Source organism: Helianthus annuus, chromosome 16 (assembly GCF_002127325.2).
Source record: "Helianthus annuus cultivar XRQ/B chromosome 16, HanXRQr2.0-SUNRISE, whole genome shotgun sequence".
Lineage (NCBI taxonomy): Eukaryota > Viridiplantae > Streptophyta > Magnoliopsida > Asterales > Asteraceae > Helianthus > Helianthus annuus.
In genome coordinates, this window is record NC_035448.2 from 2,561,109 (window position 1) to 2,579,725 (window position 18,617).

Genomic DNA, 18,617 nt, shown 5'->3' on the forward strand with positions numbered 1-18,617 from the left:
ATAACCATAATCGACTTATATTTTCTATAAAATGATTTATGAGTGTTTGTGCATTGAAATAGAGTCGGAGACATGCGAAATGATCAAATACTTTTGACATTTTAATCATTCTTTCTCTCAGAAAAAGAAAAAAGAAAAAAAAAGAACTCTAGCATACAACACTCATCAATGTTTCATAATGCTATTCTTTTTTTTTAAGGTAAACTTCATTAAAACACAAGCCATCTCAAACCGAGGCGACCAAAATCGACATTACAACATTACAAATTTACACCAATTATCCCAAGAGATGAACCCCCCCTTTATGCCTAGCTGAGAACCATAAAAACCCTATTGATCTAATTTCGTTAATGATGCTATCCAACTTCACTGGGATGCTGTTAAATGCTATTCTTAGGTGATTAGTTAAGCATAACAAGTAGGAATTAAACTTGTATCATTTATCCCACTGTTAAAAATGCTACGTCGAAATAGTTGCATATGACTTTTTCAATAACTGTTTTGAGACTGGTTTTGCCGGTTGCATAAACCATGTTTGGCAAGTGACTTATTCTAAATCTTTACAAATAATAACCACCTAAAATAAAGCATATGCTCCCCATATATGACATGTTATGACTATATATAACACATCATAGCAAAATGTAACTCGTTAATGTACTTCTAACAACCAAACTAAAACCTATGGTTACCCATTACAATCAAATACAGATCTTTAATACTTGTAATAGCATATTATAACCGAAAAATACATAAATGCCCTTTTATGTATGTTATGGGCCATTGGAAACAATAATCACTCAATATATGCATTAGGCTCCCAGAAATGACCCATTATAGTTGTGATGACTCAATACAATCATAGACGACCATTTAAATAGTTGTGATGACCCGTTACAATCATAGACGACCATTTAAGAGCGCTTATAACAACACATTAAAACTAAGTAATACCCCTTATATCTTATCATCCATTATATAACTTGAAAGTAAATGAACTTTTTGAAAAAAAAAGAACATAAATCTTCAAAAATTGTGAAGATGAGATTCTTGATGAGATATTATTAATTGTTGGCCAGATATGTGATGAGCGAGATCCATTGGTGATTAGTCGGAAAATTTTATTTTGCGTTGGATTATCTGTTAGTGATCCATATATCATAAAAGAAAAAGATAATATCTTCACAAGACTTTTTAGTTGTTTTCGTCCAACCAGAGATGCTTCGGGCTAGAATCATCAATGATCCGTCAAAAATATATACTCTAACTACATTCATCGTCTCCGCGTCTTCACGTTCTTGATTATCATAATACAAATTTCACATACATGCCATATGATATACAATTTCACAAGTCAGTTTATGATAGAAATGGTGGATTCAAAATTAAATATGTGAGAAATGGGTTTACATGATTTCTCATTTGTTTGGAAGATGTAAGCATTTGGAAACCTATTATGTAATTGCAAGTTTTGTCCTTTATCTTTAGGCCATTTTGCAAGTTTTGTCCTTTATGTTTAAATTTGACGAGTTTTGTCCTTTATGTTTGAAAATCAAGCACGTTTTATCCTTTGGGGCAAAACGTGCTTGATTTTTAAGGACAAAACGTGCTTGATTTTTTAAACATAAAGGACAAAACGTGCTTCATTTTTAAACATAAAGGACAAAACGTGCTTGATTTTTAAGGCCCAAAGGGTAAAACGTGCTTGATTTTCAAACATATAGGACAAAACTTGTCAAATTTAAACATAAAGGACAAAACTTGCAAAATAGCCTAAAGATAAAGGACAAAACTTGCAATTCACTCTTAGTTTTAACATTTCCTAGACTAGTGGTCCATTAATGTTGGAAGTGGTTGTCTCAAAACTATACGGACTATCCCTAGAATTAGCTAGATAGTTTTTCTTTTGTTTAATATACTTTGTGTTTTAGGTACGTTTTTTCATAATTTGAGTGCAAAGAACATGATAATGCTAAAACGTAAACATATTCATGTTAGAATAGAGGCATAACCATGTTAAAGCATAATCATGACCATATGAAACCCGATTGCGTTTTAGAACCTGGGTTATAGTGTGTTGTTCTATCCATTGCGTTTTACGCATTTGGGTTTTCAAAATTTTTTTTCAAAAGTATATCAATAATGTGCTCGTTTTAAAGATAAAAAAACGCTCGTTTTTATGGTGCAATTTTTATAAAAAGTTATTGTCGTATGAAAAAGTTATTAACGATTTAAAAACGATGTGGAATTTGAGAAGAGATAAACTATTGACTTGGATGGACTAGAATACCTTAAAGTAACTCAAGCGCCTCTTTTTTGTTCAATTTCACTCATTTAATCTTAGTTATTAATTATTTAATAGATGGTCAAGATTACTTCCTAACCTTGCTACCCATATAAACTTCCTAGTATATCCTGACCCTTGCTAGGATTAAATAAATAAATGATATTAGTCCGTACGTTTTATTTAGATAAGATTTGTGCTCCAGCTATTATTAAATTTTAACTATTCACTTTTTTTTATAAACGATTAGATCAATAATATCTAGTACCAGTGATTGTATTATATGAGTTAGAATCAAATACATAGTCTTATAACAATAAGAAGTCATAGAAAGGGTATCAAACAAACTTCAATTGACCTCATTCAAGCGGTATTAGAACCGGCTCATCGAACTCTACGAGGTGAGACTTTAGTTTTTGTTTTTAGATGTTTAGCTTGTAGATTTTAGACTTTTTATTTACATCATTGTGTCTTTTTATTTATAATTATGTTTTTTATATTTACGTCATTGTTTTTTTTTTTTTTTGTAACTCATTGTGTTTTTTTCATTTATGTTATATTTTTCGATATTAATAAATATATAATTCGATGTGAAAGTAAAAACTAAGTAGTTGTGGATGCCTGGGTGGTACTGGTGGCCAGAAAGAGTATTAATGGGCTTAATTTTTCTTTAAATTTTAACAGAGAATCTTTTAGGCCCAGCCTATTCTATAAAAGTAGCTACAACTACCACTTATAACCTAGCCCGGTCCAACTAAAAGGACTTTCAGTTGGTACTCATTTATATTATTATATTCTATGCTACGACAAAACATTTTATTGCAACCCTAAAAACAATGGAATGTATATGATTGTTGAAAATACATGGAGGGCCATGGAAGTATGGTGAAAGCGTAGAAAGTGTTGCACCCAACTTATAAAAAAAGCTGACCACTCAGCTTTCAATTTTGTATCTACTAGGGTGGAAGGAGTGGGCTTAGAAGGAAGCAAGACAAGAGGGGGGAGCGATATCAGTGGGAATCTCGCAGCAGGTCCCCCTTACTGATAAATGCCCCCCCCCCCCCTCTCTTGAATCTTGTCTCTTTTTCCGTGATGCATTTATATGTGTTTATAGTCTGGTGATGATGAAGAACGATTAATTTAGTTTGTGGGAAATAATCTATGAAGAAGAAGAAAAGGAATTTTTAAATTTTTATTTATAAAAAGGTTTAACAGTAATTACTAGTATAAACTTACCACATAAATTTTGTTCATTTAGAGTAAATTGCCATTTTAGTCCCTGAGGTTTGGTCCAAATTGCCATTTTAGTCCAAATAGTTTTTTTTTTCATCCGGGTCCCTGACTTTTCCATTTTCTTGCCATTTTGATCACATTGCCTAACTCAGTCTGAAAATCTGGTTATAACCAGGGGTATTTTTGGTATAACTGTTGTGTAGTGATAACCAGGGGTAGTTTACAACATAAATTATAAACCTTATAATAATGTAATGCCAAAAATACCCCTGATTATAACCTGGTTTTTAGACTAAGTTAGGCAATGTGATCAAAATGGCAAGAAAAAATAAAAGTCAGGGAACTAGAGGAGAAAAAAAAAACTATTTGGACAAAAATGCCAATTTAGACAAAAACTCAGAGACTAAAATGGCAATTTACTCTTTAAATTAATTAGTTCTCAGTAACTATTACTTCTATGGAATTTAAACTTTTATTAATATTTCTGAGAGAAAAAAAAAAGACCTTTTTTTAATAATCTCTTTAATAAAATAATTTTTTATTAGTTGTTAAAATTGTTTATGAAAGGAAGAGATGGAGGAACCTAGTCCTTCCAACCGTATACAAATTTCTCTAAAGGGGTGAGAATAGGTCTTGGTAAATCGACAATAAAATAAACTTTTTAATTGTATAAATGGAAGCAAAACACTTTAATAAACCGAAAAATTTATTGAACATGTCTTGGTTAATTTGTTACATGGGTTCACCATCTTGCCAAGGTTAATCTATACTATCTATTAAGGGAGCTTAGATGATGACATAGAATTGCCTACGTGTCAACTTCTCAGGTATGTCATGTAGTCCTCGCTGATGTCATAATTACGATTTATCTAAATAATATTGTATATAGATTAAAGGCAGGTAATTTGAATTTTAAAAAGACATGGGGATATGTATTATGCATCCCGCCCAATCTCATCACAAACATCAGATCCAGTTTCCCTCTTCCCTTTCCCTCTGGCGATTTTTTACCCTAAATTCCAAAAACTCACTACAAAGTTCAGATCTGTGGATCTGCTCTAACCTACCGATCTGCTCATGTTGCTCTCCATCTCCGATCAGGCCTCCAATCATCTACAAGGTAATCATAATTAACCTAATTTTATTTCATTATTGATAGTTTATGATTGTTACTATTCCTCCATTCTTCCTCGATTCTTCACTTCCGACACTTCAATGGCTTCCAACAACTCCATTCCACCTCTCACTGTTGATTCCTTAAACCCTAAGGTTGTTTTCTTATCTGTTTTACTTTTACTTCTGTAACTTGATTTGATTTTTAGCACCACTTAGGGTTTTGTTGTTTTGGTTTATGTTGATTTCAAGTGTTGATGTTTTGATCGGTGATTTGATAACATGTGAAATCAGATTGGATTGATACAATTGATATAATAATAAGTTGATTTAAACGAATGATTGTATGGATGATTTGTGTGTTGATGTTTTTTTTTTTTTTGATTTTTAGGTTTTGAAATGTGAGTATGTTGTTCGTGGTGAAATTGTGTCTCTGGCTCAGGTAAGTTTAAAAAACCTAAATTTGATTAAGCTTGATTAATATATATGTATAGATTGCTAAAGAAGTTGTAAATTTAGTTGAATGAAAAGTTTTTTTATGTTTTTATATTATATTTATTTGTTGTTACAAAAATTACAGCACGATTTGCAAGCAAATCCAGGTTCTCATCCTTTTGAGGAGGTATTGTTTTCTATGTGCTTTTGTTTTTTTATAGGTAGAATTACAAACGAGCCAAGCCGCTTGTGAGCTACTCGAGATCGGCGAGTTAAAAGCTTGAACCGGGCCGAGTTTAGATGAGCTTGAGCTCTTTTATTGTTTATTAACAAAGCCTTGATAAACACTCCTACAGTTATAGGAAGGTATAAGTTTTGATTTGTTGCTCACGTCTTTAAAATATATTTGCAGATAATTTAATTTAACATTGGAAATCCACAGTCTCTTGCTCAGCAGCCAATCACCTTCTTGAGAGAGGTTTGCATTCTGCAATACTTTTATTGTTGTATTTGTATGTTATTGTTGCTTAATGCTGTGTTGCTTAATGCCGTTGATTTAGATTTAAGACCTTCACATGTCGGCAACGCTTCAGTTATGGTTTCTCTTATCAGTTTTGTTATTTCTTTTTTGGTAATTAAATTCCAATTTAAGTTCTTTTTCTTTTGTTGTATTTTAGAATTAGAAGAAAGCAAGCAGATGTGGAGTTTTAATTGAACAAAGTTGGCATGTGTTAATTGTTTGATTTTTTTTCAGTTTAGCTACTGAAATAAAGTTGATTTGTATATTTGTAGGTGGAAGCTGTTAGATTTTGTAGAGCTTAATGTATCAGTCTTAATAATCAAGAAAGAAAGTTAAGAAATCGTCGTCATCTGTCGCTGTGACGGTCAATTTGTCGCTACATTCTAAGTCAATTACGCCTCCGCCGCCGTCGGTTTTGAGACGGAAGGATTGTAAAATGCTGAAGTCGAATTTTTCGATGAATGTGTCATGCTCATAGGATGCTTCCTCTGATTCTTTGCACAGTCGAGCGTCTGTTGGGAGGATTAGTCGACGGAGTGTGACGTCGGTCCGTGGTAAGGAATCTGCTGGTTTGAGAACTGGAAAGGTTGAGAATGGTTTCAGAACAGTTTCGAAAGTAGGAAAAGCTGAGAGTGGTTCAAGAGGTGAGAAAGTTGAAAATGTTGTGGAGATTGATGGTTCTTTGGAGGCTTCGGGTGATGCTTCGCAGGGACGGAAGAGCTGTCCTTGGGTGACGGCTAATACTGGTATTATTCTATCCAAAACAGTTCATTTTAACTTGTTTTTAGCTGTCCTTGGGTGACGGCTAATACTGGTATTATTCTATCCAAAACAGTTCATTTTAACTTGTTTAGCTATCGTTTATGTATTGCATTTTGAAGCTATTTGTGGGATTTACTGGGTACAGTTGTTATGTATTGAAAAAAGGTTTATGAGATGTAGCTAAAATAGGGAAACGATGGCTATAAATGGAATTTACTGGTTAAAGATTCAACCCATGTTATCTTATATAGTTTCAGTAAAGAAATTTTATTACCATACCTTTGTTTACTCAGTTAAGTTTTAGGTTGCAGATTACTTTTTGCTCATTATGAGATTGGAGAAGCTGTAGAGAATTTACGTTGGGTAATTCACAAGTAATTAAGTAAAGCTCAGCTTTATGTAAGACCCTAATACGTATTTGACTAAAAGTCGCAGCGGAAGTTCAAGCCATAAACTTTCTTTCATTATAAACACCTTAACTTATTTAAAAATTAACTTTAACATAACTCTTCCACATAAATCCATCAATCGACTTATTTACTAAGTAAAAACATAGCTTATGTTTACTACATTATATACATCAACGTTCCCGTACAATCTCACTAGTGACTCGATCCTCGATCTCTATCCCTTGATGATCCTCATGACTCGTGATTCGTACAACCTGCACTCACCACATACATTCATCACATTAGTATACAATACATAAACAAGACTCAATACATGTACACTTTCCATTCAACTTTCTCTCTAGCTTTAAGCATATCATTAGCGTATCCATTCCCTTGTGAGTCTTCAATAATGTGCCTGCATAAATCTTCGTTTTCCAGGTACATAATTAATATCATTAACACTTAACGTATCCAAAATCATACTTCATATACTCGTGCATACATCCATATCTCAATACATACATGCCTACACCCATACGTATCTTCATATATTCATAAATACACTTCTACATATGTACCTACATTTATACGTCTCTACCTTCATGCCTACGATCACACGTACTCGCATACATACACAAATACACATTTGCATACATACATACATATCTACGCCTTCACGTATATACATACTATCATACGTATCTTCATATATACATAAATACGCTTCCACATACATAAAGGAAATTCTTAACTTAGAATCCCACATTTAGGTACCATATTACTACATATTCTTTAGGATCCCACCTTTAGGTACCATATTACTACATATTCTTTAGGATCCCACATTCAGGTACCTTATTACTACATATTCTTTAGGATCCCACCTTTAGGTACCTTATTACTACATATTCTTTAGGATCCCACCTTTAGGTACCATATTACTACATATTCTTTAGGATCCCACCTTTAGGTACCATATTACTACATATTCTTTAGGATCCCACATTTAGGTACCTTATTACTACATATTCTTTAGGATCCCACCTTTAGGTACCTTGTTACTACATATTCTTTAGGATCCCACCTTTAGGTACCATATTACTACATATTCTTTAGGATCCCACCTTTAGGTACCCTACCCGTCGGCGACGCCCTCTAGTTTTTGCAGTTTTCTGCAGGTTCGTTTCGTCGTTCGTACGCACTAAAACGCACGTAACTTTTGAACCGTTTACCCGTTTGACCTCCCGTTTCTTCCTACATGCTTGTAAATTCACATTCTATCATATGAACTTAAAATCCCATATCCGGATTAAGGAAATTCTTAACTTACACGCTATCGCCTTATTATTAATTTATGATTTATTCGACCCGTTCATGCCTTCATCCACAAAACTAGTTTGTTTGACCAAGACTTCTTATGAACCTAATAATGTCCACATTGTATATCATACAAGATTAAGTTATCGGATGCCTTGCATCCTCTTGACCCATTTTCGCTCAAGAGCTTATTTTGACCCGTTAAGGGTATTTGCGCATTTTAAGGTCTTTAGCTTACGACAACCATACTTCTCGCTTTCTTGTTTTTTTAAAACATTCATTTAATCAAATAGCTTGTTTGTAATCAACTTTTAAGACCATTTGCTCATTTTACCCATCAAGGGCGTTTTTGTCAACTTTGCTCTATCCTTAACAACAAAGGACTCCCTTGCATAAGTAACCAATCCTACTACTTAGCTACAGTTCTTAATCACATATACCTCGCTCGGAGATCCGTTTAATACTTCATCGGTCTCATACAATTCTTTCCTACTTGACCTCGATCATCATACTTAATTAAATTGCACATAACTTTCCATAAACAACTAAGAAGTGATTACAAAGAAATCACTTACCTCGTGCGTCCATGTTCATACTCGTTTCCTCGCCACTTTTGACCCGTTAGCCTTCCGTGCTTGATTCCGTCTCGACATGATTCCTATACTTCCATGTCATCGAAATCACATTCTTATTAGCATACATAATTGTACATGTTAACGATCATATCGATCGCACAATTCCTATTTGACTTTCATTAGTTACTTCTAGCAAGCATAATACATGTGACCAAATTCATATCATTTCAAACTCATGTAAACCATCATGTCATCGCATTAAACACACATTCGTCAAACGCGCTCCATATAACTTACCTTAATCTTACAATTAGGACAACCCGCCTAACCATCCTTCTTATACACGGTTGACTTTTAGAAGTCAACGGTTCATTTAGTTTATCTTTCGACTTATCATTATATACCCGCAACATCGTAATCGACTATACGGACGACAATACATACATTTTATCATACGATTGGGGTGCGTACCATCTTTTAAGCATAACGTACAACTAATTCATGCACAATTTTCTAAATTCATACATAGTTCATCAAATCCTTCTACTAATCAACATGTGGTATTTAAAATTAAACATCATACATATTATCATCACATTTTGTCCACTTCATCTAACAACAATTCACCATTTCTTATCCAATTTCTTTAAACACTCACACGCATGTATGATTCCAAACATTGTTAACATAAGTAAATCATCAATTTACATTACATCATTTAAAACCCACTTCATAACTACTTATTAATCACTTACAAGTGATCTAATCTTAATTTCTTCATAATTTCATCATGCTTTTGATATGTGTACTACCTTGTAAGCATAGTGTACAACTAGTTCATGCATATCCTTCTAATCTCATACATAATTCATCAATTTCTTCCTTCTAATCAACATGAATCATACATGCATAAACATCAAACATACTAGTATCACATTTCTTTCAATTCCCCTCATAAGAATCCATCTTACAAATCAAAATACATCAATTTTAAGCAAGAATTTAGACATAGATGATTTATCCATGTCATCATCTTCACCATAACAAACGGGTTTCACCCTTAAACATCAAATTAACCTAAACCATGCATAATCCATGTTCTATATGATGATTATAACACATACCAATGCTCAATTTCACTTGAACTCACGGATTAGAACATAACCCATTTTACACATGATCACCAATCTTAGATTTTCGACATACCTTATGATCCCCTCGTGTTGAAGATCATTAATCCATGCTCGGTTATGGATTTGAGCTTCATCTTGCCTTCCGATTTGAGCATAAAGATGGAACTAGGGTTTGAGGCTCCATGGGAGCCTCCTGCTCTCTCTCTCGAACACACGTATGTGTGTGTTTGTGTGTGTTAGATATTTTATAACTTAACTTTCATTTGTTCCATTTTAGCCCCTTGGTTTACTTTTAAAACATAACTGACATTACCTTTATCATTTAAGACTTTTGACCATACCCTTAACTAGGTTAAATAGCCTAGTTATTTATTTCCTGACGTGTCACATAATAACATACAACAAACATTAACATTCAGATTTTGGGTCGTTACAAGTCTACCACCCTTAAACAAGGTTTCGTCCCCGAAACCTTTCTCACTTTCATCGAACACACATTATCTTTTCTTCCAGTCCATCCATACGACCACTAGCCCATACTTGCCTGATCATTCTTTCCTATTCCATTTGCATTTTCATTTACTTGACCTGTCAATAACTGGTCATTACACATACTCTTCCATCCTTTAATATGATCCATTCTTAATGGATCTAATTACTCCATCTCACTTCTAAAAATTTACATTCTCTACATACTCTGTATAACATTCAACTTTTGTTTTGTTACCACCACAAAACTTACTATTTCATAGTCACAACTACGTGCTTAACTCTAACGTAAATCTTACTCTACGTTTTCGACAGTTACGTATACCTTGCATACCTTTATATTATCTTTAAATCATTTCGTTCATTTTACATTACTATTACTTTCTCTTCATGCATTACTTAGTTCACGTATATAAATAGTTCATATCTCTCCAATCATGAGTTAAACATTTCACTAACCTCTTTTTCATTTCCTAAACCACGATCTGCAACCCAGATCGATCATCTTCTCCTCGAGTACTAACCGTTTAGGCCAACTTTCATTCCTTCGTGTAATGAGCTTCCGCTCGTGCACGTCCTTTCACCAATACGATTGGTTTCATCACATCACTAATCCAACATTATCACCAACAACATCAGCGGTTAGCATATATCATTCAATCATTCATTACACTAGGTGATTACCCATCTATAACTCTTCTACAATTTTCCTACGTACATGCTATAACACATTCCATACTTCATTCCTTACATACAATTCTTTTACTCTAGTTACTTATTTCGTCACCCTTGCGGTTTGACCCTTCAAGTCCCACTGACACCTCTTACTTATCATAGATGCATCGAGGTACACGTTCGTGCTTCTTTCCATTCATACTTACTTGAAAAGACATTCATTACATTATTCTGGTACTCGTGACCAAGCTTACCCTTCTTATTCATACTTAACTTATTGTCCGGGTGGTAGCTCGCCTTACATTATGACTCCCACGAGTCGATTACTAACACATCTAACTCATCCCGGTTTCAAAACTTCTTTCTTTCATTTTAAAATTAAAAATTTGGGTTTGCATGCCAATCCTAATCATTCTTTCATCCAGTTACCTTACACTTACTCACATGATTCGTTTGACACAACCACGGTCAAACTATTGACACATCGCGATGTGGGCTATTTTCATCATTTCTATATTTTAACTCGTCCTTCGGACGCAATCATAGCATCCATACCTTTCATTATTTCTATGTTTTGAATCCGTCTAGCGGTTTCGAACATTCTCTTCATGCATTTCATACCTTGAATCCGTCTCACGGATTTAAACATATCATTCATGCCTTTCATCCTTGAATCCGTCTCACGGATTCAAACATTACATTCATAACTTTCATTCCTTGAATCCATCTCCCGGATTCAGACATATTATTCATATCTTTCCTTCCTTGAATCTGTCTCATGGATTCAAATCATTTCATTCATACATTGCATTCCTTGAATCCATCTCGTGGATTCAAACATTTCATTCATACATTGCATTCATATCTTGTTGATCCGTACCTTCTTACGGATTCAACATTCTTCATTTTTTTTTTTTTACCACTCATACTTTTCATTCCTACATAGTACTCTCAACTTCCCGAGAGTCTTAATTCCCATTTCCCCCACACGCCCGCCTGCTACCCAACTCTACCGGACATACCTGTAACAATTATCATAATCTCACGAACGTCATACGTTTCTCGTGTACTGGCCAGGTACGCAATCCACATAGTAGTTTCGTGCCTTCATGTAATTGTCACCTTATGTCCGTAGACTTAGGTTTCGGCGCGTGTATCACTTTCAGTACCTCATTACATACAATCCTTGTCTTTCATTTAAAACTTTTCCTTCCTTTAATGAACTTTACCATTGCTTACATCCTTACATTAAATTCACATACCTGGGTTCATTTGCCTACTTGTCTTATTACCTCTTTGCCTACCTTAGTATTCATTCTAGGCTGCATTCACGGATCATCCTCTTCCAACACTTATGCTTACCTTGCACATAACAAACCGTCAGTTTTGTTATACGTATACATAAATGCATACTTTCATCAACCCTTTACCTTTGGATCTTGATCGAGTCTTGGATTGTACGGATTTCTTATCTCAAGAGCACACAAGTTTGAGTTCAAGTACTTACCTTCTCGTACTTGATTCCCTCAAACCAGGGCTCTGATACCAACTTGTAAGACCCTAATACGTATTTGACTAAAAGTCGCAGCGGAAGTTCAAGCCATAAACTTTCTTTCATTATAAACACCTTAACTTATTTAAAAATTAACTTTAACATAACTCTTCCACATAAATCCATCAATCGACTTATTTACTAAGTAAAAACATAGCTTATGTTTACTACATTATATACATCAACGTTCCCGTACAATCTCACTAGTGACTCGATCCTCGATCTCTATCCCTTGATGATCCTCATGACTCGTGATTCGTACAACCTGCACTCACCACATACATTCATCACATTAGTATACAATACATAAACAAGACTCAATACATGTACACTTTCCATTCAACTTTCTCTCTAGCTTTAAGCATATCATTAGCGTATCCATTCCCTTGTGAGTCTTCAATAATGTGCCTGCATAAATCTTCGTTTTCCAGGTACATAATTAATATCATTAACACTTAACGTATCCAAAATCATACTTCATATACTCGTGCATACATCCATATCTCAATACATACATGCCTACACCCATATGTATCTTCATATATTCATAAATACACTTCTACATATGTACCTACATTTATACGTCTCTACCTTCATGCCTACGATCACACGTACTCGCATACATACACAAATACACATTTGCATACATACATACATATCTACGCCTTCACATATATACATACTATCATACGTATCTTCATATATACATAAATACGCTTCTACATACATAAAGGAAATTCTTAACTTAGAATCCCACATTTAGGTACCATATTACTACATATTCTTTAGGATCCCACCTTTAGGTACCATATTACTACATATTCTTTAGGATCCCACATTCAGGTACCTTATTACTACATATTCTTTAGGATCCCACCTTTAGGTACCTTATTACTACATATTCTTTAGGATCCCACCTTTAGGTACCATATTACTACATATTCTTTAGGATCCCACCTTTAGGTACCATATTACTACATATTCTTTAGGATCCCACATTTAGGTACCTTATTACTACATATTCTTTAGGATCCCACCTTTAGGTACCTTGTTACTACATATTCTTTAGGATCCCACCTTTAGGTACCATATTACTACATATTCTTTAGGATCCCACCTTTAGGTACCCTACCCGTCGGCGACGCCCTCTAGTTTTTGCAGTTTTCTGCAGGTTCGTTTCGTCGTTCGTACGCACTAAAACGCACGTAACTTTTGAACCGTTTACCCGTTTGACCTCCCGTTTCTTCCTACATGCTTGTAAATTCACATTCTATCATATGAACTTAAAATCCCATATCCGGATTAAGGAAATTCTTAACTTACACGCTATCGCCTTATTATTAATTTATGATTTATTCGACCCGTTCATGCCTTCATCCACAAAACTAGTTTGTTTGACCAAGACTTCTTATGAACCTAATAATGTCCACATTGTATATCATACAAGATTAAGTTATCGGATGCCTTGCATCCTCTTGACCCATTTTCGCTCAAGAGCTTATTTTGACCCGTTAAGGGTATTTGCGCATTTTAAGGTCTTTAGCTTACGACAACCATACTTCTCGCTTTCTTGTTTTTTTAAAACATTCATTTAATCAAATAGCTTGTTTGTAATCAACTTTTAAGACCATTTGCTCGTTTTACCCATCAAGGGCGTTTTTGTCAACTTTGCTCTATCCTTAACAACAAAGGACTCCCTTGCATAAGTAACCAATCCTACTACTTAGCTACAGTTCTTAATCACATATACCTCGCTCGGAGATCCGTTTAATACTTCATCGGTCTCATACAATTCTTTCCTACTTGACCTCGATCATCATACTTAATTAAATTGCACATAACTTTCCATAAACAACTAAGAAGTGATTTGTCACACCCCCAAAATCCACCCGCGGATAACACCCGCTTCGGGGGCGTGACTGACCAGGATCCAGCCACCAATTATACTAAGCATTGGTTAATATTAAAGTAATACTTGCTAACCATAAAAATTAGCAAATATCAAGTTCAGAGTTAAAGGTTTTAAAGTTTAAACAGTAACAAGTAGCGGAAGCATAATTAAATAGTTTTTAAACAGTGTTCATAAGGTAAGCATAATAAATGCCCAACACACGGGCAGACGACCACTACACATCCCAAGTAGCTGCTCCAGTCACTGGCCACCTGCAAAGCATGCAGTAAAGGGGTCAACAATAATGCTGAGTGAGTTCACTAGTTGTCCAGTTTTAATTACCAAAAACTTGTTTCACCAGTTAATTTATCCGTTTATACATGCCATGGGGAGCTACCCCAAAAGTTAGCGACTAAACTGTTTTTCCAATACCGAACACTAGGTAACCGAATGCGTTTCCGCAGGATGCCCCGATGTCAATGTTCTATCATCATTGACGGATGCCTGAGTACATTAGTTCACGACCGATCCCATACCATGGCACGGTGTGAGGCTGGTAAGACCTAAATAGCGCTATCAACTAATAACCCGTTCGCCTGGCACCGGCGACTAATCGGTATTATGTAGTAGGGACTTGAGTGATAGAGTTGCGTTGAGTGCCGTTAGTTGCAATCCGTATAAACAGTAATTAACTAAAAAGGTTTCCCAATACAAGGGAAGATAAAGTAAGTTGTTTCCCAATAACTAGGGAAGGAGTGTAGACGGTATCCCCTTTACAAGGGGATAGGGTTGTTTTAGTCTCGTGTCCCAAACCACCGGGACGCATGCTTTTAAGTTGTGAACTCACCTTGGGTTGCTCGGTATGATACGTTACTTGGTTAAGTATGTTGGTCACCACGTCCTAACATGGTTACCAAATATGGGTCAAGTCGGGTACAAGTAAACACGTATAAGACACACTTAACGTAAATGCAGATAACCACAGTAGCAGGTAGACATGCAGCCCAGTCAACAGGAAGTCCAACATACAAACAGTGGGGCTATTGGGCCTAAGCAGTTACACAAGCAATCCAGTTAACAGACAATCCAACAAGTACGTTGGCCCAATATCAGCCCAGTCGAGACGGAGGTGACTCGCAACCAAGGTTGCGACTCGCAAGCGAGGTCTCGGTTCGTCATGCTTTGGTTGCGACTCGCAATCAGAGATTCCGACTCGCAACCGGCGATTCCGACAAAGCAGCTGTGGTTACGACTCGCAATCAGATCGATACGCGTTGATTACGACTCGCAACCGGGAGGTCTCGACAAATCTTGGTGCGGTCTCGAGTAGCAACCAAAGGTTGCGACTCGCAACCGTAGTTACGTGTGCATGAAGACCTTCTAGAACCTGTCATATGTACGAACCAATGGAAATGCATTTTCATGAAACCAATATGTACCATTTCCACTAAAACATGTTTTCTTGTCTGATTACAAACCACAACAGATCAAACAAGCACAATTTCAAATATTTATCATGTTCATAACACATTCAAATTGTTCTTCACACATTCAACATATTCAATCACAAGTATCCAACTGACAATTAACCAAAATCAGGTTATTCAAGCAATATTTAACCACAATCTCAAATCATGAAAGTCATGAACACTCAATCCAACATCATGTCCAAATCCCCTTTAACCAAACCCTTGTTAACCGGAAACAAAACTATCTCCCCCAAAACCGAATACTCACATACTTTCATAAACATTCACCCTAAGTTATCTAGGCATGCTTTTCAAACATAATCAAGCATCAAATCTTTTATCCGAAATTTATACCATCATCCTATATTAATACAAGCAAGAATCATGGTAACACATAGTGACCTTATTAACACATGAACATCTAGAAAGAGCTAAAACCACTAACCGGTTATAGATTCAAGGTGTGCGGGTATGATGGATCGATGAATGAGCTCCCGGTTGGCGGTTCCGAGCTAAAACCGAGTAGGTTCTTGATGTTGGTTGACCCGAGAAGAAGGAGAAGGATGAGAAGAGTGGTCTTGGTTGCTAGAGCTTTAGGGTTTTGGTGTGAGAGATGAGAGTGTGAGAAGAGAGTGTGTAAAATGGTTAAGGGAGGTGGGGTTGGGTTTATATAGTGTTGCGAGTGTGGGCTTGGGTTGGGTTTAATTCCTACGAGGCCAAGGCCTAGCCGGCCCATTACTAATGTTCACTCGAGACCATGGTCTCGAGTCGGGTTGCTTGTGGTTTCGGTTTACGTGTATAACACTTATATATATATATACATACACATAAGCAAATCGGCACATAACACATAATAGCAAATAGTTTTTATATATTTTTACTGTTAGTCGATTACGTACACGTTTGTTACATCGAAAGGTTATCCGGAAAGATCCGAGGTGTCACATTATCCCCAAGTTTTAGGAACTTTCGTCCCGAAAGTTAAGGCAGCCACTGTCAAGCTAGTGTAAGTGAAAGCGTTTCAACGGGGTGTCACATCATTCCCCCGTTAGTTTGGAATTTCGTCCCGAAATTCGTTCGTAGCTTCAGTGCTGGGATTTTCGTTAGGGAACAGCTGGGGATACTTGTGCTTCATCTGGTCTTCCCGCTCCCAGGTATACTCTGGGCCACGTCGCGAGTTCCAACGAACTCGTACAAGAGGTATCTGGCTACGTTTGAGGATTTTGATCTCTCGATCAGTGATCTCAATCGGTTCCTCAGTAAAGTGTAGCTGTTCGTCAATCGTCAGTTCCTTAAAAGGAATCACAAGTGTTTCATCCGACAAACACTTCTTCAGGTTGGATACGTGGAAAACGTTATGTACCGCACTCAGTTCTTCAGGCAGGTTCAATCTATAAGCAACCTTACCGATCTTCTCGGTAATTTCGAATGGTCCGATATATCGCGGATTAAGCTTGCCCCGTTTACCAAAGCGAACCACACCCTTCCAGGGTGAGACTTTAAGTAGAACCCGGTCACCGACCTGGAATTCCAATGGTTTCCTACGCTTATCAGCGTAGCTCTTCTGACGGTCACGAGCTGCCGCCATGCGTTGTCTGATCTGGGCAATCTTCTCCGTTGTATCTACCACCATCTCTGGGCCCGTGATTTGACTATCACCGATTTCCGCCCAGCAGAGAGGTGACCGGCATTTACGACCGTACAATGCCTCAAAAGGTGCTGCCTGAATGCTAGTGTGGTAGCTGTTGTTGTATGAGAACTCTACTAACGGTAGATGCTTCTCCCAGTTCTTGCCAAAGTCGATCACACACGCTCTAAGCATGTCTTCTAGAGTTTGGATGGTACGTTCGGACTGTCCATCCGTTTGCGGGTGATAAGCAGTGCTCATATCCAAACGTGAGCCAAAGCATTTGTGCATAGCTTGCCACAATTCCGAAGTAAATCGAGCGTCTCGGTCGGAAATAATCGAGGTTGGCACTCCGTGCCTCGAAACTACTTCCTTTAAGTAAATCTCTGCCAAGGTAGAAAACTTGTCTGTTTCCTTAATAGCCAGAAAGTGCGCGGACTTGGTCAATCGATCTACGATTACCCAAATAGCATCATTTCCTCGTTGAGATCTAGGTAACCCTGTAACAAAATCCATGGAAATTTGCTCCCATTTCCATTTCGGGATTTCTGGTTGTTGGAGTAGACCTGCTGGCTTCTGGTATTCTGTCTTGACTCTCGCGCAAGTCAAACATTTGCTAACGTATGTTGCTATGTGGGCCTTCATACCAGGCCACCAGTAGGTAGTCTTTAAATCATGGTACATCTTGTCCGAACCAGGATGTACTGAGTAGCGGGACTTGTGGGCTTCGTCCATCACGAGTTCACGTAAACCTCCAAAGAGTGGAACCCAGATACGCCCTGTCACATAGTAAGCACCATCTTCTTTCTGTTCCATTTGCTGTCTCGATCCACGCAGAGACTCAGCCCTGATGTTTTCCGGCTTCAATGCTTCAACTTGGGCATTTCGAATCTGGGTAGGGAGGTTAGACTGGATGGTAAGTTGCAGTGCTCGCACGCGCTTTGGTACGGTGTCCTTTCGACTGAGGGCGTCTGCCACGACATTGGCCTTGCCCGGATGATACTTGATGGCGCATTCGTAGTCATTCAAGAGTTCGACCCATCGACGCTGTCGCATGTTCAATTCCTTTTGCCTAAAGATATGCTCGAGACTCCTGTGATCGGTGTAAATAGTGCACTTGGTACCGTACAGGTAATGTCTCCATATCTTA

General features: G+C 36.7%; 1 protein-coding gene across 3 annotated transcripts in view; it reads left to right on the forward strand.

Moving 5' to 3' along the window:
* Positions 1–4,361: 4,361 nt before the first annotated feature.
* The window catches only part of LOC118488414 (alanine aminotransferase 2, mitochondrial-like), a 38,604-nt gene continuing 24,348 nt past the window's right edge, over positions 4,362–18,617 (forward strand). Inside the window, exons 1-5 of one of the 3 annotated variants that reach the window (XR_004884635.1) lie at positions 4,363–4,637; positions 5,022–5,072; positions 5,202–5,252; positions 5,478–5,543; positions 5,858–6,324. Coding sequence is in view for 1 of the 3 variants with exons in the window: in XM_035985977.1 (XP_035841870.1) it covers positions 4,440–4,637; positions 5,022–5,072; positions 5,202–5,252; positions 5,478–5,486 (309 nt within the window). In the remaining 2 variants the exon portion in view is untranslated. Of the gene's footprint in view, positions 4,638–5,021; positions 5,073–5,201; positions 5,253–5,477; positions 6,325–18,617 lie in introns of those variants that run through there. The other 2 variants (XR_004884636.1, XM_035985977.1) reach the window with 2 other exon arrangements.